Source organism: Athene noctua, chromosome 1 (genome assembly GCF_965140245.1).
Source record: "Athene noctua chromosome 1, bAthNoc1.hap1.1, whole genome shotgun sequence".
NCBI classification, from domain to species: Eukaryota; Metazoa; Chordata; class Aves; order Strigiformes; family Strigidae; genus Athene; species Athene noctua.
The window spans coordinates 265,422,063-265,436,724 of record NC_134037.1 but is presented as its reverse complement, the minus strand read 5'-3'; the positions used below and the strand labels follow the sequence as shown (position 1 = coordinate 265,436,724).

The window sequence follows — 14,662 nt, the reverse complement described above, 5'->3', positions numbered from 1 at the left end:
CTTCCCCTTGGGTGAAGCCATGCCCACAGCTCCTGAGGATTTCCTTGTCCTTCATGTGCATGGGAGTGGTTTCCAGGATGAGCTGCCCCATCACCTTCCCAGGGATCAAGGTGAGGCTGGCTGGTGTGGAGTTACCTGTGTCCTCCTGCTTACCCTTCTTGAAGATAAGAGGGATATTTGCTTTCCTGCTGTCTTCAGGTACTTCTCCCAAACACTATGACTGAGGAAAGGTTATTGAGAGTGGCCTTGCAGTGACATCTGCCAGCTCCTTAGCATGTGGGGGTGCGTCCCGTCAGGGCCCGTGAACTTGTGTGTGTCTAGTTTGCTTAAGACTTCACTGATTTGATCCTTTTCAACCAAGGGTACATCTTCCTCGCTCCAGCCTTCACCCAGTCTCTGGGACCTGAGGTTCCCGAAGACCAGTCTTACTAGTAAAGACAGAGGGAAATAAAGCATTAAGCACCCCAGTCTTTTACATGTCCTGTGTCACCGGGTCCCCCTTCTCCTTCAGCTGTGGGCCTACATTTTCCCTGGCCTTCCTTTTGTCACCTATGCACTTACAGAAGCCCTTCTTGACTTTGACATCCCTTGCCAGATTCAAATCCCGTTGGGAACTGGATGCAAACAGCTACATTTTCATGTAATTACAGTGATCAGTTAGTGATTTCAGCAGAAAATGCCCCAGATGTATTACCTGAGCCCCTCTGTGGTAGCAGCCTCCTCTATACCTATCACAGAAAAGTCTTCAGGACACAGCATCAGGTCCATCCCCTGGGTTCCTTAACACATTTGTGGGTCCTCGGGGCACAAGCCATTTGATCTGCATCCATTATGCAAAAGGAATATTGTGTTTTGCCTGTCACTTTTATCCAGTTTCGTTTCCTGTACTGACATCAGCAACTTGATCTAGTTGAAGACATCCCTGGTCATTGCAGAGGGGTTGAACTAGATGAGCTTTAAAGTCCCCTCCAACCCAAACTACTCAATGATTCTATGATTTTTAATTAAAAACAACAGTAGCATACCCGAGCCTTATGCTACCACTACACTGTGCAGTTCCTTTTGCATTTACTGTCCTGTTCCCATTGCCCTGCCCCTTATCCTTTAGGCCTTTCCCTGTCCTTCTTCCCAGCACACAGATGGTGATTGTGCCAAACTGCAGCTATTTGATTTTAACATTTTGCATTTTTGTGTGTGTTTCAGTTCGCACATTTCTCCTGCTGACATACCTTTTATATCCTAGTGTTCACAGGACTGCCGTGATATTCCTAAGCCTGAGTTTTCAGTATCTGGCTAATCATGTCTCTAAATATTCACTGCCTGTCATGCATATAGACTTGAGAACATCCTCAGACTTTTTATAGTGGTCACAAACAACTTCTGTAGACATGGAGAGGCTGCCCAGCGTAGCAAACATCCTGCTGGGGTTGTGTGTAAGGGCTCACTGCCCACTCAGCAGCTGTCAGCATTTGAGTGCCTTGGTCCCCTCGCCCCCATCCCTCTCTGGGGCATGGCTGCAGCACTGATTTAACAACTGCCTGGACTAAACATCTTTCCTCCAAAGTCTGCAGTGAGATGCAGCTTTCCCCCTAAGGATGCTGTTGGTTTCTGGCCCTGGATTCATTCTCTAGCCCCTGATCTCCAGCTGGATCTGCAGGTTGTCTGCTTCCGTCAGCAGCACCAGGATGCTGGCTTCTGCTTCAGGCTGTCCCCTCATGTTGAAGTGGCATATCCTCCCTGGCTCCCCCCTGCCTCTCCCTCCTCCTGCTTCACTTGTTTAGTAAGCAAAATCCAAATTCCCCTCCATCAGGTCTTCCTTTGCAGCCCTTGGTTTGTGCTGTTTGCCTTTGGCTTGGTGCGAGGCTCCTGCCCTCTTGGAGAGACACAGATATCTGAGGAAAACCCAACTAGTCCTGCAGCCTCCTGCCTCTAAGATTAACAGGGGTTTGAGGATTGTGTCGCTGGAGCCCTCCCAGATGTCTTGGAGTTGCCCAGCCCCATGGGCACAGGAAAGGAGTAATGGGTTCAGGGGAAGAATTGGGAGCGAGGCCGTGTGTGGCTGGGAGAAGCTGGGGGAGCATCTGTTGCTGGGACTGGCTGGATTTACTGCAGCAAGTCCGGGGCTGCTGCTGAGTGTGCAACACTCGTGAGTCCTAGGATAGGAATCCTACACTATTCCAGATAAAGGGCCGTGTAGCACAGGGCTCTCCGAGTGCTGGACACGGAGCCAAAGAGCAGCTGTAGCACAGCAGAGCCAGCTTCTGTACAGCAGAGTGAGCTGCTTTCTGGTGTCCAAAAGGCTGTGCTGGGGAAAGGGTGCAACAGCTGGGTCACTGAGTCACAGAGTCCTTGAGTCCTTCAGCTTGCAGAGATCTTGGGAGGTCTCTGCACACCCCTGGTCGAGGCAGGGGCAGCGCTGGGGTCAGACCAGGCTGCTCTCAGCCTCCTCCCGTAGCGCCTTGACTCCATCGGCGCTGGCAGCTTGTTGGGGGCTGCGGCTTCTCTGCCAAGGGCTGAGTGAGCCCCAGCCCCTCGGCAGCTCCTCCAGCCCCTGACCAGCTCCGCGGCCACCCCTGACCTCGCCTCAGCTTGTCGAGGGCTTTCCCATGCCGGGGGCCCAAAACTTAGATGCAGTGTGTAGACATGGTTTAGCAAGGGCTGAGTCGAGGGGAAGATAATCCCTGCCCTTGGCCTCCCGGCCGTGCCCCTGCGTGAGCAGCCCAGGGTGCTGTGGGCTCCTGCCCTGCTCGCTGCCTGCCCAGACCCCCAGGACGCCTCCCCTGGAGCTGCTTCCCCTGCCTGGCAGTGCCGGGCCGGGCTGTTGCAGGGTGCTCCGCTTCCCACAGAGCGGCATCTGTCCTTGCTGAGCTCCCCGCGGTTCCTGTCGCCCGTTCCTTGTGCCCCAGCCCCTCCGGGGGCAGCCCTCCCCTGGGGGGACAGCCCCCAGGTTGGTGACGTTTGTGACCTTGGCGAGGTGCACTCTGTGCCTGCCCTGGGCCGTCGCTGAAGATGTGAAGCAGGAGGGGTCCCCGGGCTGGTCCCTTTGGTGCTCCCCATGTCACCGCGCTCTGGGCAGAGTTCAGCCCATGAACCACCACCCTCTGAGCTCAACCCTCCAACGCGGTTTTGACACCCCCGGTTGTCCAGCCCTCCAGACCATAACATCCTGCCTCAGATATGAGGAGAAGGTGTCAAAATCCTTCTTGAAGTCAAGGCAGTTGTCACCCACAGCTGTCATGCCTTCAACCACAGATCCCATCACTGCATCACAGAAAGCACAGGACAGCCGATTCGTGCTGGCTGTTCCCCTCCCAGGCTCCTCCGTGTGGCCAAAAACATGCTCCAAGTGGACTCGCTCCGTGATTCTTCCAGGGTCCAAAGTGTGGCTGACAAGGGTGTGGATCCTCAGATCATCCTTTTGGCCTTTTCCGAAGGTGGGGTGCAGTGTTTGCTTTCCTCCAGCTCAGGGGCCTCCCCTGATCTCCACCACGTTTGGAAGAGCAGCGCTGCAAGTCCGTTTCTGTCAGCATCCGTTGGCACAGCCCGGTGGGGCCCATGGATTCATATGGATCCAGTTCACTGAGAAATCCTGCCTCGGTCTTCATCCCTGTCTGGTAGCTCTGAACCCTGCCAAAAAGCATGAAGGCCTGGGACACCTTGTTGGTGAAGACAGAGGTGGAGGAGGCACTGAGTCTCTCAGTCTTTTCTGTGTCTGCTGTCACTACATCACCCACCACGCTCAGAAATGGGCCCTTATTCAGCCTTTGACTACCAGTGCAGTGGCAGAGGCTTTTCTTAGCACCTTCATTATTCCTTGCAAGTCTCAACCCCTCTCGAACTTCGACTTTCCTGGCACCATCCCTACATGCCTGGGCAGTGTTTATAAATTCCTCCTTTGTAGCTTTCCTCCACTTCCACCTCCCCTGTGCTGCCCTACTGCACTGCAGCCTGGCCCCAAGGCCCTGCTTAGCCAAGGCCGTCTGCGGATACATCTCCTCATTTTCCTTGGGACTGGGATGGCTGTTCTTGGGCCTGGAGCGTGCTGTTCTGGGGACTTGCCAGCCTTCCTGAGCATCCTTGGCCTCAGAGCTGCCTCCCGTGGGATCCCTCCCACCTACCCGTTCCCTGTATAAGCCGAAGCCTTTCCCGGAGTGCAGTGTCTGTGCTCTGCTGCTCCCCTTCTTGGTCCCTTTAGGATCCTGAAGACGATGACAGCCAAGGCTACTGCCAGTTACCACATCCTCCGTTAGCCCTCCCTTGCCAGCGAACAGCAGCGTGTCACCCCTGCTCAGCCTGGGAAACTGAAATTCTGTATAATTTCACAGGTCTGTGCTCCAGAGGGTTCTCTCAGGTACCGCTGCCTCCTTGGCAGCTTCAGCTCAGGGATTTCCTGGCCCATCACTGATACCCTTGTGTTTAAAGCCTTGAGAGGATTTTTCTGTGAATGTGGGTAGCTGCTTTCTGAATCTGCTCAGGTTGGTATCGCTGTGCCCTGAAGGGAGGAATTCCACGTTTGCATTTGTGTTGAACCCTGCGCTGCTGGAGAGCAACCAGCTGTGTGGAGCCCTGAGCCAGGCCCTGCCAGCACACCCTGCCCGCTGCCCCGCGAGGAGAGGGCAGGCGTGGAGGGACCTGCCAGCACGACTGGGGGCACCATGGAGTGTTGGGGGGATAGCTGGGGTGGGGACACTGGAGGAAGTGGCAGTACAGGGAGGTGATGGGGGTGTCACTAGGGGTGCTGGGAGACAGGCGCCAGTCCCGGTGCCCTGGGAGCGTCTGGATGGGCCCTGGGATGTGATGGAGCACGAGGGGCGGGCAGGGATGGGCTGTGCTGTGGGAAAGGGGGGGGCTGTCGCAGGCACGGTGGGCAGTGGCTGGGGGACGCCAGTGCTGCCCGGGGCTGAGCGGGCTCCGTGTGAAGGCTGGGCTGTGCCGGGAGCGGGCTGTGGGCAGGAGGAGAGGACAAGCATGGAGGGAGAGTAGTGCTGCACGTGCTGCGCACAGCTGGGGCAGGCTCCAGAGAAATACCGAGCTTGCAGCCAAGCACATCCTAACCAGGCCGAAACAGGCGGGAGCGCTGGCCCTGCGCGGCTCAGAAACCCTGACCTCATCCTAGGCTTGAGCAGGATGCTCTGCAGGACCCTCAGCCTTTCTCTCCTCCAGACCAAGGAGCAGATTGCTGTCAGAAACATCTCCCATATCCAGGAGCAGGAGGCATTAATGCAGCCATTATCTCTTGATGGCAAAGGATTTCCCTTTGGAGAGTGGGGTCCTACAGGGCAGAACAGGAAAGCTACAGGCCAGAAAACACTCTGACCATGCAGCTGGTTTACCCAGGAAGGGATGGGTGCCTGATCCACCAGCCAGCGCCAGTACAGAGAGGGCTTCTGAGAACAGCCACCCTTAGTCTTACAGCAGCAGGATCGGGCTCGGGGGTAGTGGCAGCGATCAGAAGTAGCTCTTCAAGGGAGAATGTATGAGCCATAGGAACAATTCACCATGGCTTCCTTCCCACTGGCTGACTCTGAGCAGGAGCATCTGGACTCGCTGTCGGAGGTCCCTGCCGCAGGGAGCACCCTCCGGAGTCCCAGCTCAGGAGGAGGCTGGGCCCTGGCAGCGCTGCCGTCCCACGGCACGGCGCAGAGCGCTTTCACCCGCGTGGGCAGTGCCCCTGCCCTTGTGCTCTGTGAACACTTCTGTTCGCAGCACATGGGGTTTCAGCTTCGTGCTGTGGCCTTGGGCAGAAGTACAGCAGCACTTTGCCTCTGCACGTTGTGCCTGGTGTATCTGTGGTGATTGTGCAGGTGTCCTGTGCAGATGAGGTGACCCCACAGCTTTGTCACACCTCGTATCTGCATGCTGACCCTGCAGGCTCCTGTGGGTTTCTTGTTCCCAGCCACAGCCTTCTCCTTCTCTCCTTTCTCCTCTCACACAGCTCCTCCTGGGAGCATCCAGGCTTGGCCCTGCAGGATGTCCAGCAAAGTCAGAGGTGAGGGTGCTGCAGGACCCCCACTCAGGCTCAGAGCTCTGACTCCTGCTCCCACATATTCAAGCAGAGGCCTTGCACAACCCCGAAAGGGGTGTTTCCTGGGCTGCCCATAGACAGCTTGACCCCATTTCCCTCTTATTTCTCACGCAAACATCAGGAGCCTCATAAGTAAGCTGCAGTCAAACCAGCTGTTGATCCAAGATTTGGGGTGGGTGCTAAATACAAGGGCTGCCCTGCATTAGCTTCCAGCAAAGTTCCTAGAAAAATACCCAGACTTGGTTTAAAGATTTCCGGGAGCAGTGAGTTCACCACACGCGTTGATGAGCCCTTGTGGTGGCGAATTGTCTCCACAGCTGAAGTGTGCACCATGTCCCAGGCTGCGTGTGCTCTGGGTCCCGGCTGGACGAGGTGCCTGCCAGGCCCCGGGGCCGATTGACCCCGCACTACCTCCAGAGAGGTCCCTGGGGGCACCACCCCGGGCGCAGCGCTGCCCCCGGGGCTGGCGCGTGGCCCTGCTGAGCGCAGGCAGCCAGCCCCGGCCGCGGGCAGGACGCCGGCGGTCTGCAGGCACTGCCTGCCTGCGGGCAGGAGAGCTCGGGCTGGGCCCCCACGTACTCGTGCCGTGGCAGGGACGCGAAGCAAACTGCCCAGCGAAGGCATGGAGCTGCTTCTCGGGGTATTCTGGTGTTCCCGTGGCTTTTCTCTGGGCGCTGGTTTAGTACCACCCCTCCGGGGGCAGGCATGACCTCTCCTGGACCCGGCGTGGGTCTGTGTTAGACTGTCAGCCCACGGCAGGGTGGGCAGGTGGACCCCTGGACACATGGGAACAGGGAAGGTTTCTGAGGACGCCTTGCCCTGGCTCCACGGCGAGGTTTGGCTCTGGTGCCGGGCTGCTGGCTCCTCCAGGCAGGCTTGCAGGGAGGTGACTCTCAGTGCCAGGGAGCAGCCAGGGAGATGGCGCTGCACTGCGTGATAGCAAGGGCTCCTCTGTTCCTCCCCTGTTCCCAAAATCTGACCCAGCTCCTGTGGCAGAAAGCTGGATTTCCAGGTGGCTTCCCCTGTGGGTATCTGTCTTAGGACGGTGGCTCTCAGAGGATGGTTAAGGTGGGGAAGCGAGGCTGTTCTGGAAGCACCCTTGGCCCGAGGAGCCTAAGGAAAATATCTTACTCTGCTGCAGAGCTTGTTGCTGTACAGGGTAATAAAGCAGCTGACATGAATTCTAGAGCACTTTCAGGGTGATAGTCAGTTCATTTTGGAGGAAAGAAGTTAACAATTTGCCACACAGAGCCTATTCTGGTCACTGTGGCAGCTCATCAGCCTCAGGTGTGTTTCCATCTGCAGGGATGGAGAACGCTGCCAGGTAACGGGCAGGCACTGCTGTACTGGTGCAGGGCTATTGCCCAGTGATGACACCCAGCGTGGAGCTGGAATACAAGTAACCTGAACACGGTTTCAGTGAGGTCAGATTTATATTCTCAAATGAGCAGAGGGAGCTGGGGCAGGAGGGAGGGAAGGTGTTGAGCTCAGGGAGGCAGGTGGGTCCAATTTCCCCAAGCGCTTTCTGGCCTGGCTGCTGTCATGGCACCTGTGGCTCTGAGCGCTCTGCAGCTGGAGCAGGAGCAGGAGCAGGGGAGGGGGATCCTGTTTCATGGCGCTTCTCCTGGCAGCTGCTGCAGGCTTGGGAGCAAATCCTCTGTCCAGGGAGCGCGGGGCTCACGGCCGATGCGCTCCCCTCAGCGGGGCAGCAGGACTGGCGAGGGGTCACCACGCACAGCCCCGCGCTGCCTCCCCTCCCCGGGGCGCAGAGCACGTGCTCTGCGCGGAGGGAGCTCCCACCTCGACCTGATTTATTTTTTCTTCCCTGGCCCAGCCGTTCCCTGTGCTGCCTCTCGTCGTTGTTCCGTCTCTGGTGAGCGGGTGAGCGGTTCAGGTTGGGGGCCCTGCCCGAAGGAAGGAGCTGTTTGCAGCCCCCAGCTGGGCCCTTTCCTTGGCGCGCGTGCAGCGTTCCTGCGCTTCTCGCTCACGGGAGCCGAGGCCCCAGCGCTGCTGCTGGGAGGAGCTGTGGCTGACGAGGCCTGAACTCCACTTCACCCGGGCCTGGCCCAGCTGCCTCCCTCCTGGCTCCGTCCTCTGGCTTTGTTCTCCGCGCAGAGTTCCCAGCTGGTGGAGGAGCCGTGGGCAGCGGGGTCGGGGGGAAGGAGCTCCTCTCTGCTGACCTGAGCTCTGCCCGAGGAGGAGCTGGGCCTCACGCGCAGGGAGCGGTTTTCATCCTCCTGCGGCGTCTGTGAGCGCCAGGCTGCAGTGGGCCCTGGCTGTCAGGGGGTCACCTCATCGCTGCTGGGCACAGAGCTCTGGGAGCGGGACAGAGCCAGGCTCACGGTGCAAAGGGGGCTGCTTTTCTTCCTGTCTCGTCTTAAGTATCTTTGCAGAAAAGGAGCAGAGGGCCAGGGGCAGCTGCTCTGAAAGTCTGGCTTTCCCTGCCTGCCCAGCCAAGGTGGGTGCAATGGGGACGCTTGGCTGCTACAGCCTTGGCATCTGTGTGAGCCTTGGCCTCTCCGCACCCCCTCTCTGTGTGGCCTTTTCCTTTGCTGAGGCAGCTCTGCTGACCTGGGCCATGGGTGTTGCCCCAGGGGTGCAAGAAGGGAGGTATCTCCTGACACGAGGCGCCGGTGGTGGTGCAGGGACCTGTGGCAGCGCTGTGGATAGAAGCGATGGTGCAGCCCCTGCAAGGCTGTGGCGCTGGGCTCCCCCACCGCCCTGTCCCCTCGTGGGGACGGGGCCAACACGGGCTGATCCTGGGGAGCCCCACAGCTACCTGTGGCACTGCCCAGGACACTCTCTGCAGCCCCTGGGAGGCCCTGTCCTCGTGGGGAGGACTGCAGAGCAAGCGCAGGCTCGTCTGGGGCAGGAGCCGCAGGGCTGAGGCTGTCAGCGTGCTGGGCTGTGCCCAGCTGTAAGGGCTGTGCAGCGGTCGTGGGCCGCGGAGCAGAGGGCAGCACGGGGCGGTGGAGGTGGTGGTGGCAGCGGGCTGGCTCTGGCCGGTGGTCCCTGTGGTGCTCGCGCTCACGTGGCGCCTTCCCTCCTGCAGGTGACAGCCACAGATGCGGACAGCGGCGCGTTCGGCTCCCTGTCCTACTCCGTGGGCTCCGGCATTGGCAGCGTTGTCCCCACGCAGTTCAGCGTGGACAAGCACACGGGGCAGCTGTGCACTGTGCAGCCTCTGGACCGTGATGAGGGCACATCTGCCTACGACTTCACCGTCACGGCTGTGGATGGGGTGAGTGCCGGCGGGGCCGCGGGGCTGCTGGCTCCGCACTGTGCAGGGCACGCTGCTGCCCTTGGCCCTGCTCTTTGCACCGTCTCTGATTGGGTCCCTCCGCAGGGCGGCCTGAACTCCATGGTGTATGTGAAGGTTTTCCTGGAGGACATTAATGACAACCGGCCGGTGTTTTACCCGCTGGAGTATGCTGCCAGCATCAGCACACAGAGCATGCCCGGTACAGCCGTGCTGCGAGTTACTGCCCACGACAAGGACGAGGGGCTGAATGGGAAGGTGACCTACCGCATTGTCCTGGGAAACTCCCCCCCTCTCTTCTCCCTCAACAAGGACACAGGTGAGAGGGAGTGCAGGGGGCAGCAGGGGTGGGCAGCCGTCAGAGCGGTGGGATGCAGGCAGGGGTCAGAGCCAGCCCGAGGGTCACTCCTTGCCCATCTCAGCAGTGCAATCTGCCACCAGCATGTGTCTGTTCCTCTCCCTGCCACATCTTCCCTGCCTCAGCTTCTTGAGCCTCCAGCAGCCCCTCCCCAGACTCAGTCTCACCTCTTGTTTCTGCTCCCTTGCTCTGTTCCTAATCTGTCCCATCTTCCTTTCTCTCCCTCATTTCCCCTCCCTGACTTACTCCACCTTTCCTCCTGCATGCTGCTTGCTTTGCCCCTTCAGGCTATATCCTGCTTAGTTTCTTGTCCCTGCCCAGTTGCCTCCTCTCCCCTGCTCAGTTTACTCTCTTTCCCTGTAATTCTGTCACACTCAGTCCTGCCTTTCTCACTGGCTGCATCTGCGGGGGGTGGGTGTGTGGGCATGTGGTGCCAGGGGCTCTCAGCAGGGCAGGAAGGTGCCCTGTGCTCGGCACAGGCATCGAGGTCTCTCCACACGGGTCCCTGAGTTCCCAGAATGTGACTGGGGTGAGACGGGCCTACCAGCCACCCTAATGCAGCGCCACCTCATTTGTAGGGCCTGTTGAGGACAGTCCTTCAGTTCCAGGTCTCCTCCAAGAGCCTCCCTGCAGCCCAGACCCCACCTGCTGTCTCGTGACCCACCCTGTGCCCCACACTGGAAGCCCCATTCCCTCCTTTCCCTTTCCCAAGACCTGCCCTCCGGCTCATTTCCCCCAGCCCTTACCCCTGCTTAGCTCAGGGCTGAGCTTAAGGTTGAGAAAGGAGTATTGGGGGGGGGCTTTCCCAGCAGGTTCCTCTTCTTTACTCCAGTTCCTCCATGGCGAGCCCCCCACGGTGACACACATTGTTTGCTGCCCCCTTAGTTCTTCCTTTCCAAGCTTATGGCTCAGCCTGTTCCCTCGGTGCCGGATGCCGGACAGGGGGGCAGGCATCGTGCCTTCCCAGCTGCTTTCTTCCCTAGGTGTCATCTCCCTCTCATGGTCCCTGAGCGGTAAAGCCAACACCCTGGTGCAGCTGGTGATCTCTGCACAAGATGGTGGGGGCCTGCAGGCACAGCCAAATGCCCGGGTGAACATCAGCGTGGTGGAGGGCACCGTCTCCCCGCCTGTCTTCGAGCAAGCTCAGTACTTCTTCACAGTGCCCGAGGACGTGCCGCAGGGTGCCAGTGTGGGGGCTGTCCGGGCCCAGAACCCTCCAGGTACCGGCTTGTCCCCTTTGTGTGCTGTCACTCACCCTGTCCCGGCATCACCCTGGAGGGCCGGTACCTCACGTCCTCACAGAGCAACCCCGTTCTGGGGGCTCCCCGAGGCACACGCGCCGCTGCAACTGTCACTGAGCTCTGCACGCTCTCACACGTGTGCTCACACACACGTGTACACATGCATCCATGTGTCTGTGCACATGCACACAGTGCTGCTGGGCACCCCCTGAGCAGAGTCTGCCACGGTCTGCGGGGGCCGAGGTGACCCATGTCACTCTTCCTGACTCCATGTCCCTGTCCGCAGGTCATGCTGATGACATCTTTTATTCCATCTCCTCGGGGGATCCTCACGGCTACTTTTCCATCGACTCTGCCTCGGGGCAGCTCCGCACCAGCCTGCCCCTCGACCACGAGTCCCAGGCTGTCCTCATCCTGGATGTGCAGGCCCGCAGTGGTTCGCCTCCTGCCTACAGCAACACAAGAGTGAAGATCTCCGTGTCAGATGTGAATGACAACGTGCCGGTGTTCCTGGCCCCCTCCGACTCCATTCTGCTGCCAGAGGCCACAGAGCCTGGCACCACAGTGTACACTCTGCAGGCCGAGGACCGCGACAGCGGCGCCAACGGGCAGGTCGGCTTCGAGCTGGCGTCGGGCGGCGCCGGCACCTTCAGCGTGGAGCGCGCCTCGGGGGCCGTGCGCCTGGTCGGGGCCCTGCAGTACGAAGCCAGCGCGGCCTACAGCCTGGCCATCGTGGCCCGGGACAGCGGCACTCCCCAGCTCAGCTCCACCTTCACGTTGCTGGTGCACGTGCAGGCCGAGCACGACAACGGGCCCATCTTTGACACGCTCACGTACCGCGTGGAGGTGCAGGAGGGCGTCCCTGTCTCCACCCGCTTCCTGCAGGTGCGGGCGCTGGCGCGTGACACAGAGTCCTTGCCCCTCACCTACCACCTGCGCGCGGACGGGGACGCCGCCAGCTTCGGCATCGTGCCTGAGAGCGGGTGGCTCTATGTCAAGAGCGCGCTGGACCGGGAGACGCGGGACCTGTACGTGCTCACGGTGCTGGCCTCGGCGGGAGGGGCTGGGGCCGGCGGGGAAGCCCGGAAAACAGGCACCAGCACCGTGCGGGTCAGCGTCACGGATGAGAACGACAACAGCCCCCGGCTGAGTGAGGAGCGGTACTTCTTCACTGTTCCGGAGAATCAGGCTCCCGGCAGCAGCGTGGGGAGGGTGATGGCCAGCGACCGGGATGCCGGGCAGAACAGCCGCCTCACCTACCGCCTCCTCCAGCACGATCCCAGCTTCCTTATCCACACGCAGACAGGTGAGAGACCTCCTGGCTCCCTCGGCCGGGGCAAAGGCCCAGCACAGGTCAAAAGGGGTGGGGGCCAGGCCAATCTCCCTACCCCTGCGGTGCCGGGCTCCCCAGCGACACACCTGGGCACGGGCTCTCCTCTGAAGCTGTTTCTGGGCTGAGCTGTGTCCCTGCTTCTCCCTCACAGGGGAGCTCAGCACCAAGCAGAGTCTGGACCGGGAGCAGCAGTCCAGCTACCAGCTCCTGGTGATCGTGCAGGACGGGGGAGCACCGCCCCGCAGTGCCACAGGAACCATCTATGTCACCGTGCTGGACGAGAATGACAACGCTCCTGCTTTCCTTCATGTGGCCAGTGGGCAGGAGCTGCCCGTGCAGGTGGGGGCAGCAGGCTGGAGCCCTGGGGCAGCAGAGGTGTGACAGCCCCCGGGCTGGGGGGCGGGTGCTTCTGCAGAGGGAAAAGGAGTGGGCAGGGGCACCCGGGAAAGTTTCGGGGTGGGAGATAAGCAGGCACCAGTTGTATCCCTGAGCAGCCAAGGCGGTCTGGGGAACCTGAGGTGTGGTGAGACAGACGCGTCCTTGGGAGGTACGGACATGCCTGCGCACAGAGCAGGGCGCCCTGAGACCGACGGGGGTGACCAGCAGGCAGAAGCTCTTGGCTCGTGTGTGCCTGCAAGGACGGAAGGTGAAAGGGAGCCTCAACCTGACCCGGCAGAGCCAGGGGTAAATGCTGCTGAGCAGGGAGGCACGGGGGGATGTTAACTTGTAGGTCTCAGGACTTTCGGTATAGCCACTCGGCTTTCTGGGAGGTCTGGAAAGCGCTGCCCAGCTGGACTTTGCTCTCACGGGGGTTTTCTGAGGGTCTGCTCTGGGTCCCAGCCCAGTTTTCCCTCCCAGCACTGTGGTGGCAGCGGGCGTGCTGCAGATGGAGTTGTGTCTGTGCTGCTCAGCAGAAGCGAGTGAGGACCGACCCTCCAGCCCCCCCCAGCCGTGGCCCCTGCGGGGTGGCCCCTTGGCCAGGGCTCGTTGGAGCCGAGCTGGCAGCAGCGGAGCAGTCGAGGCCATCCTCATCCCCTCTGCCCAGCCTGGGGAGAACCTGCGACAGAAGAGATGTGCTTGCTCCGCGTGCCGCTGCGCTTCAGGCCACGTGTGCTGCGCTGGGTTTAGCACGTCACGGTGACGGCACCTTCTCTCTGTCGCTGCTCCCGCCTGAGCTGCGCCCCAGGGGCAGGTTGGAGCAGACAGAGCTGTGTTGGCAGGTCTCTGCCGCCCTGGCTGCCCACCAGCACAGGACCCGGGGACACTCTGCAGCTCCGGCCAGGCCTTCCCCCTTCATCACTCTTTCCCTTCCTGTTCCAGGTCGCAGCCATCCCTTGCCCAGCCGCCTTCTTGCATGTCCCACTGTCACTCTCTGCTTGAAAATCTGTCTGTCAAGGCTTGGCCTGGACGAAGGCATCTCTCGGGGCCTGGTGGAGGCAGAGGAAGGCAAAGTTAGTCTTGTCCTCTCTCTGAGCAAGGCTCTGGCCTCTGAGTCCCTCCTGCAGGCCAGGGCCCAGCCAGCCATGGCACTGCCGACCCGGCGGCTGACCAGCCCCGCGCAATGGCTTTGCTGGCTCTGTGGCTTCTGAGCGTCCCATCCCTGCGCCGGGACCCCGCAGCGCGCTCGCCCGCGGCTCTGCAGCTGACCCGGGTCTGGGGGCACGGGACGCGGGAGCGTCCTGCCAGAGCTCAGCGGGTCTCCTCACACAAAAGCACACACATCTATCAGGAGACAGCGAGCCTGGGACAGGTTTAGAGTCCCGGAGGCAGGTAAATGCTGCGACAGTTTTGAACGAAACAAATGCTTGGGCACTTTGGTTTGAAGCTCTCCTGCGAGAAACACTGGTGGGGCAGGGTGAGGCACAGGAGAGGCCACGTTAGTCGCGATTTAGGTGCAGAAAAAAGGCTTGGAGGGAAAAGTGGAAACTGAACGATGAATGCAGAGCTCAGTGATTTATTGCACGCTTGCTCTGTGAAACGTTCCTGCCGCTGTTCATCGGGCAAAGCAGAGGGAGGTTTCTGTGTCAGCACCTGGCTCTGAGCACCACCGGGAGGGGTATGTCCCGCTGTAGGGTCTCACGATGAGCTGGTCGAGCCATGGGTGATGCTGGCAGGACCAGGCGTGCTCACACGGAACTGCAGGGAGCGGTCACTGGGAGAGAGGATGGAGAAGGGGTCTGTGTTCACAGCGGGGGCCATGTCGCTGGTGGGCGCCTGGGACTGGAGCTGCTATCTTTGCTCTTCAGCATTTTCATGTATCCTCCAGAAGAAGTGACTGATTGTTGATGGTCTGTTCACAGGGGTGAAGGTGAGGGCTCCCCGTTCCATTCAGAAAGAAGGTGGGGGATGAAATTCACTGTTGCTAACTGGGAAGTGATACACGTGGCCAAAAGCAACACGAGTTTCACTTACACAGCGAGCTGGCTCTGAACTGGCTACTTGACTT

The 14,662-nt window shown here is 60.1% G+C and overlaps 1 protein-coding gene across 2 annotated transcripts in view; it reads left to right on the top strand.

Moving 5' to 3' along the window:
* DCHS1 (dachsous cadherin-related 1) overlaps positions 1-14,662 on the top strand; it is a 51,277-nt gene that overhangs the window by 16,570 nt on the left and 20,045 nt on the right. For both annotated transcript variants that reach the window (XM_074920297.1, XM_074920305.1), the window contains exons 3-7: positions 9,078-9,266; positions 9,372-9,603; positions 10,626-10,862; positions 11,170-12,189; positions 12,368-12,555. In XM_074920297.1, coding sequence (XP_074776398.1) covers positions 9,078-9,266; positions 9,372-9,603; positions 10,626-10,862; positions 11,170-12,189; positions 12,368-12,555 — 1,866 coding nt within the window. The remainder of the gene's footprint in view (positions 1-9,077; positions 9,267-9,371; positions 9,604-10,625; positions 10,863-11,169; positions 12,190-12,367; positions 12,556-14,662) is intronic.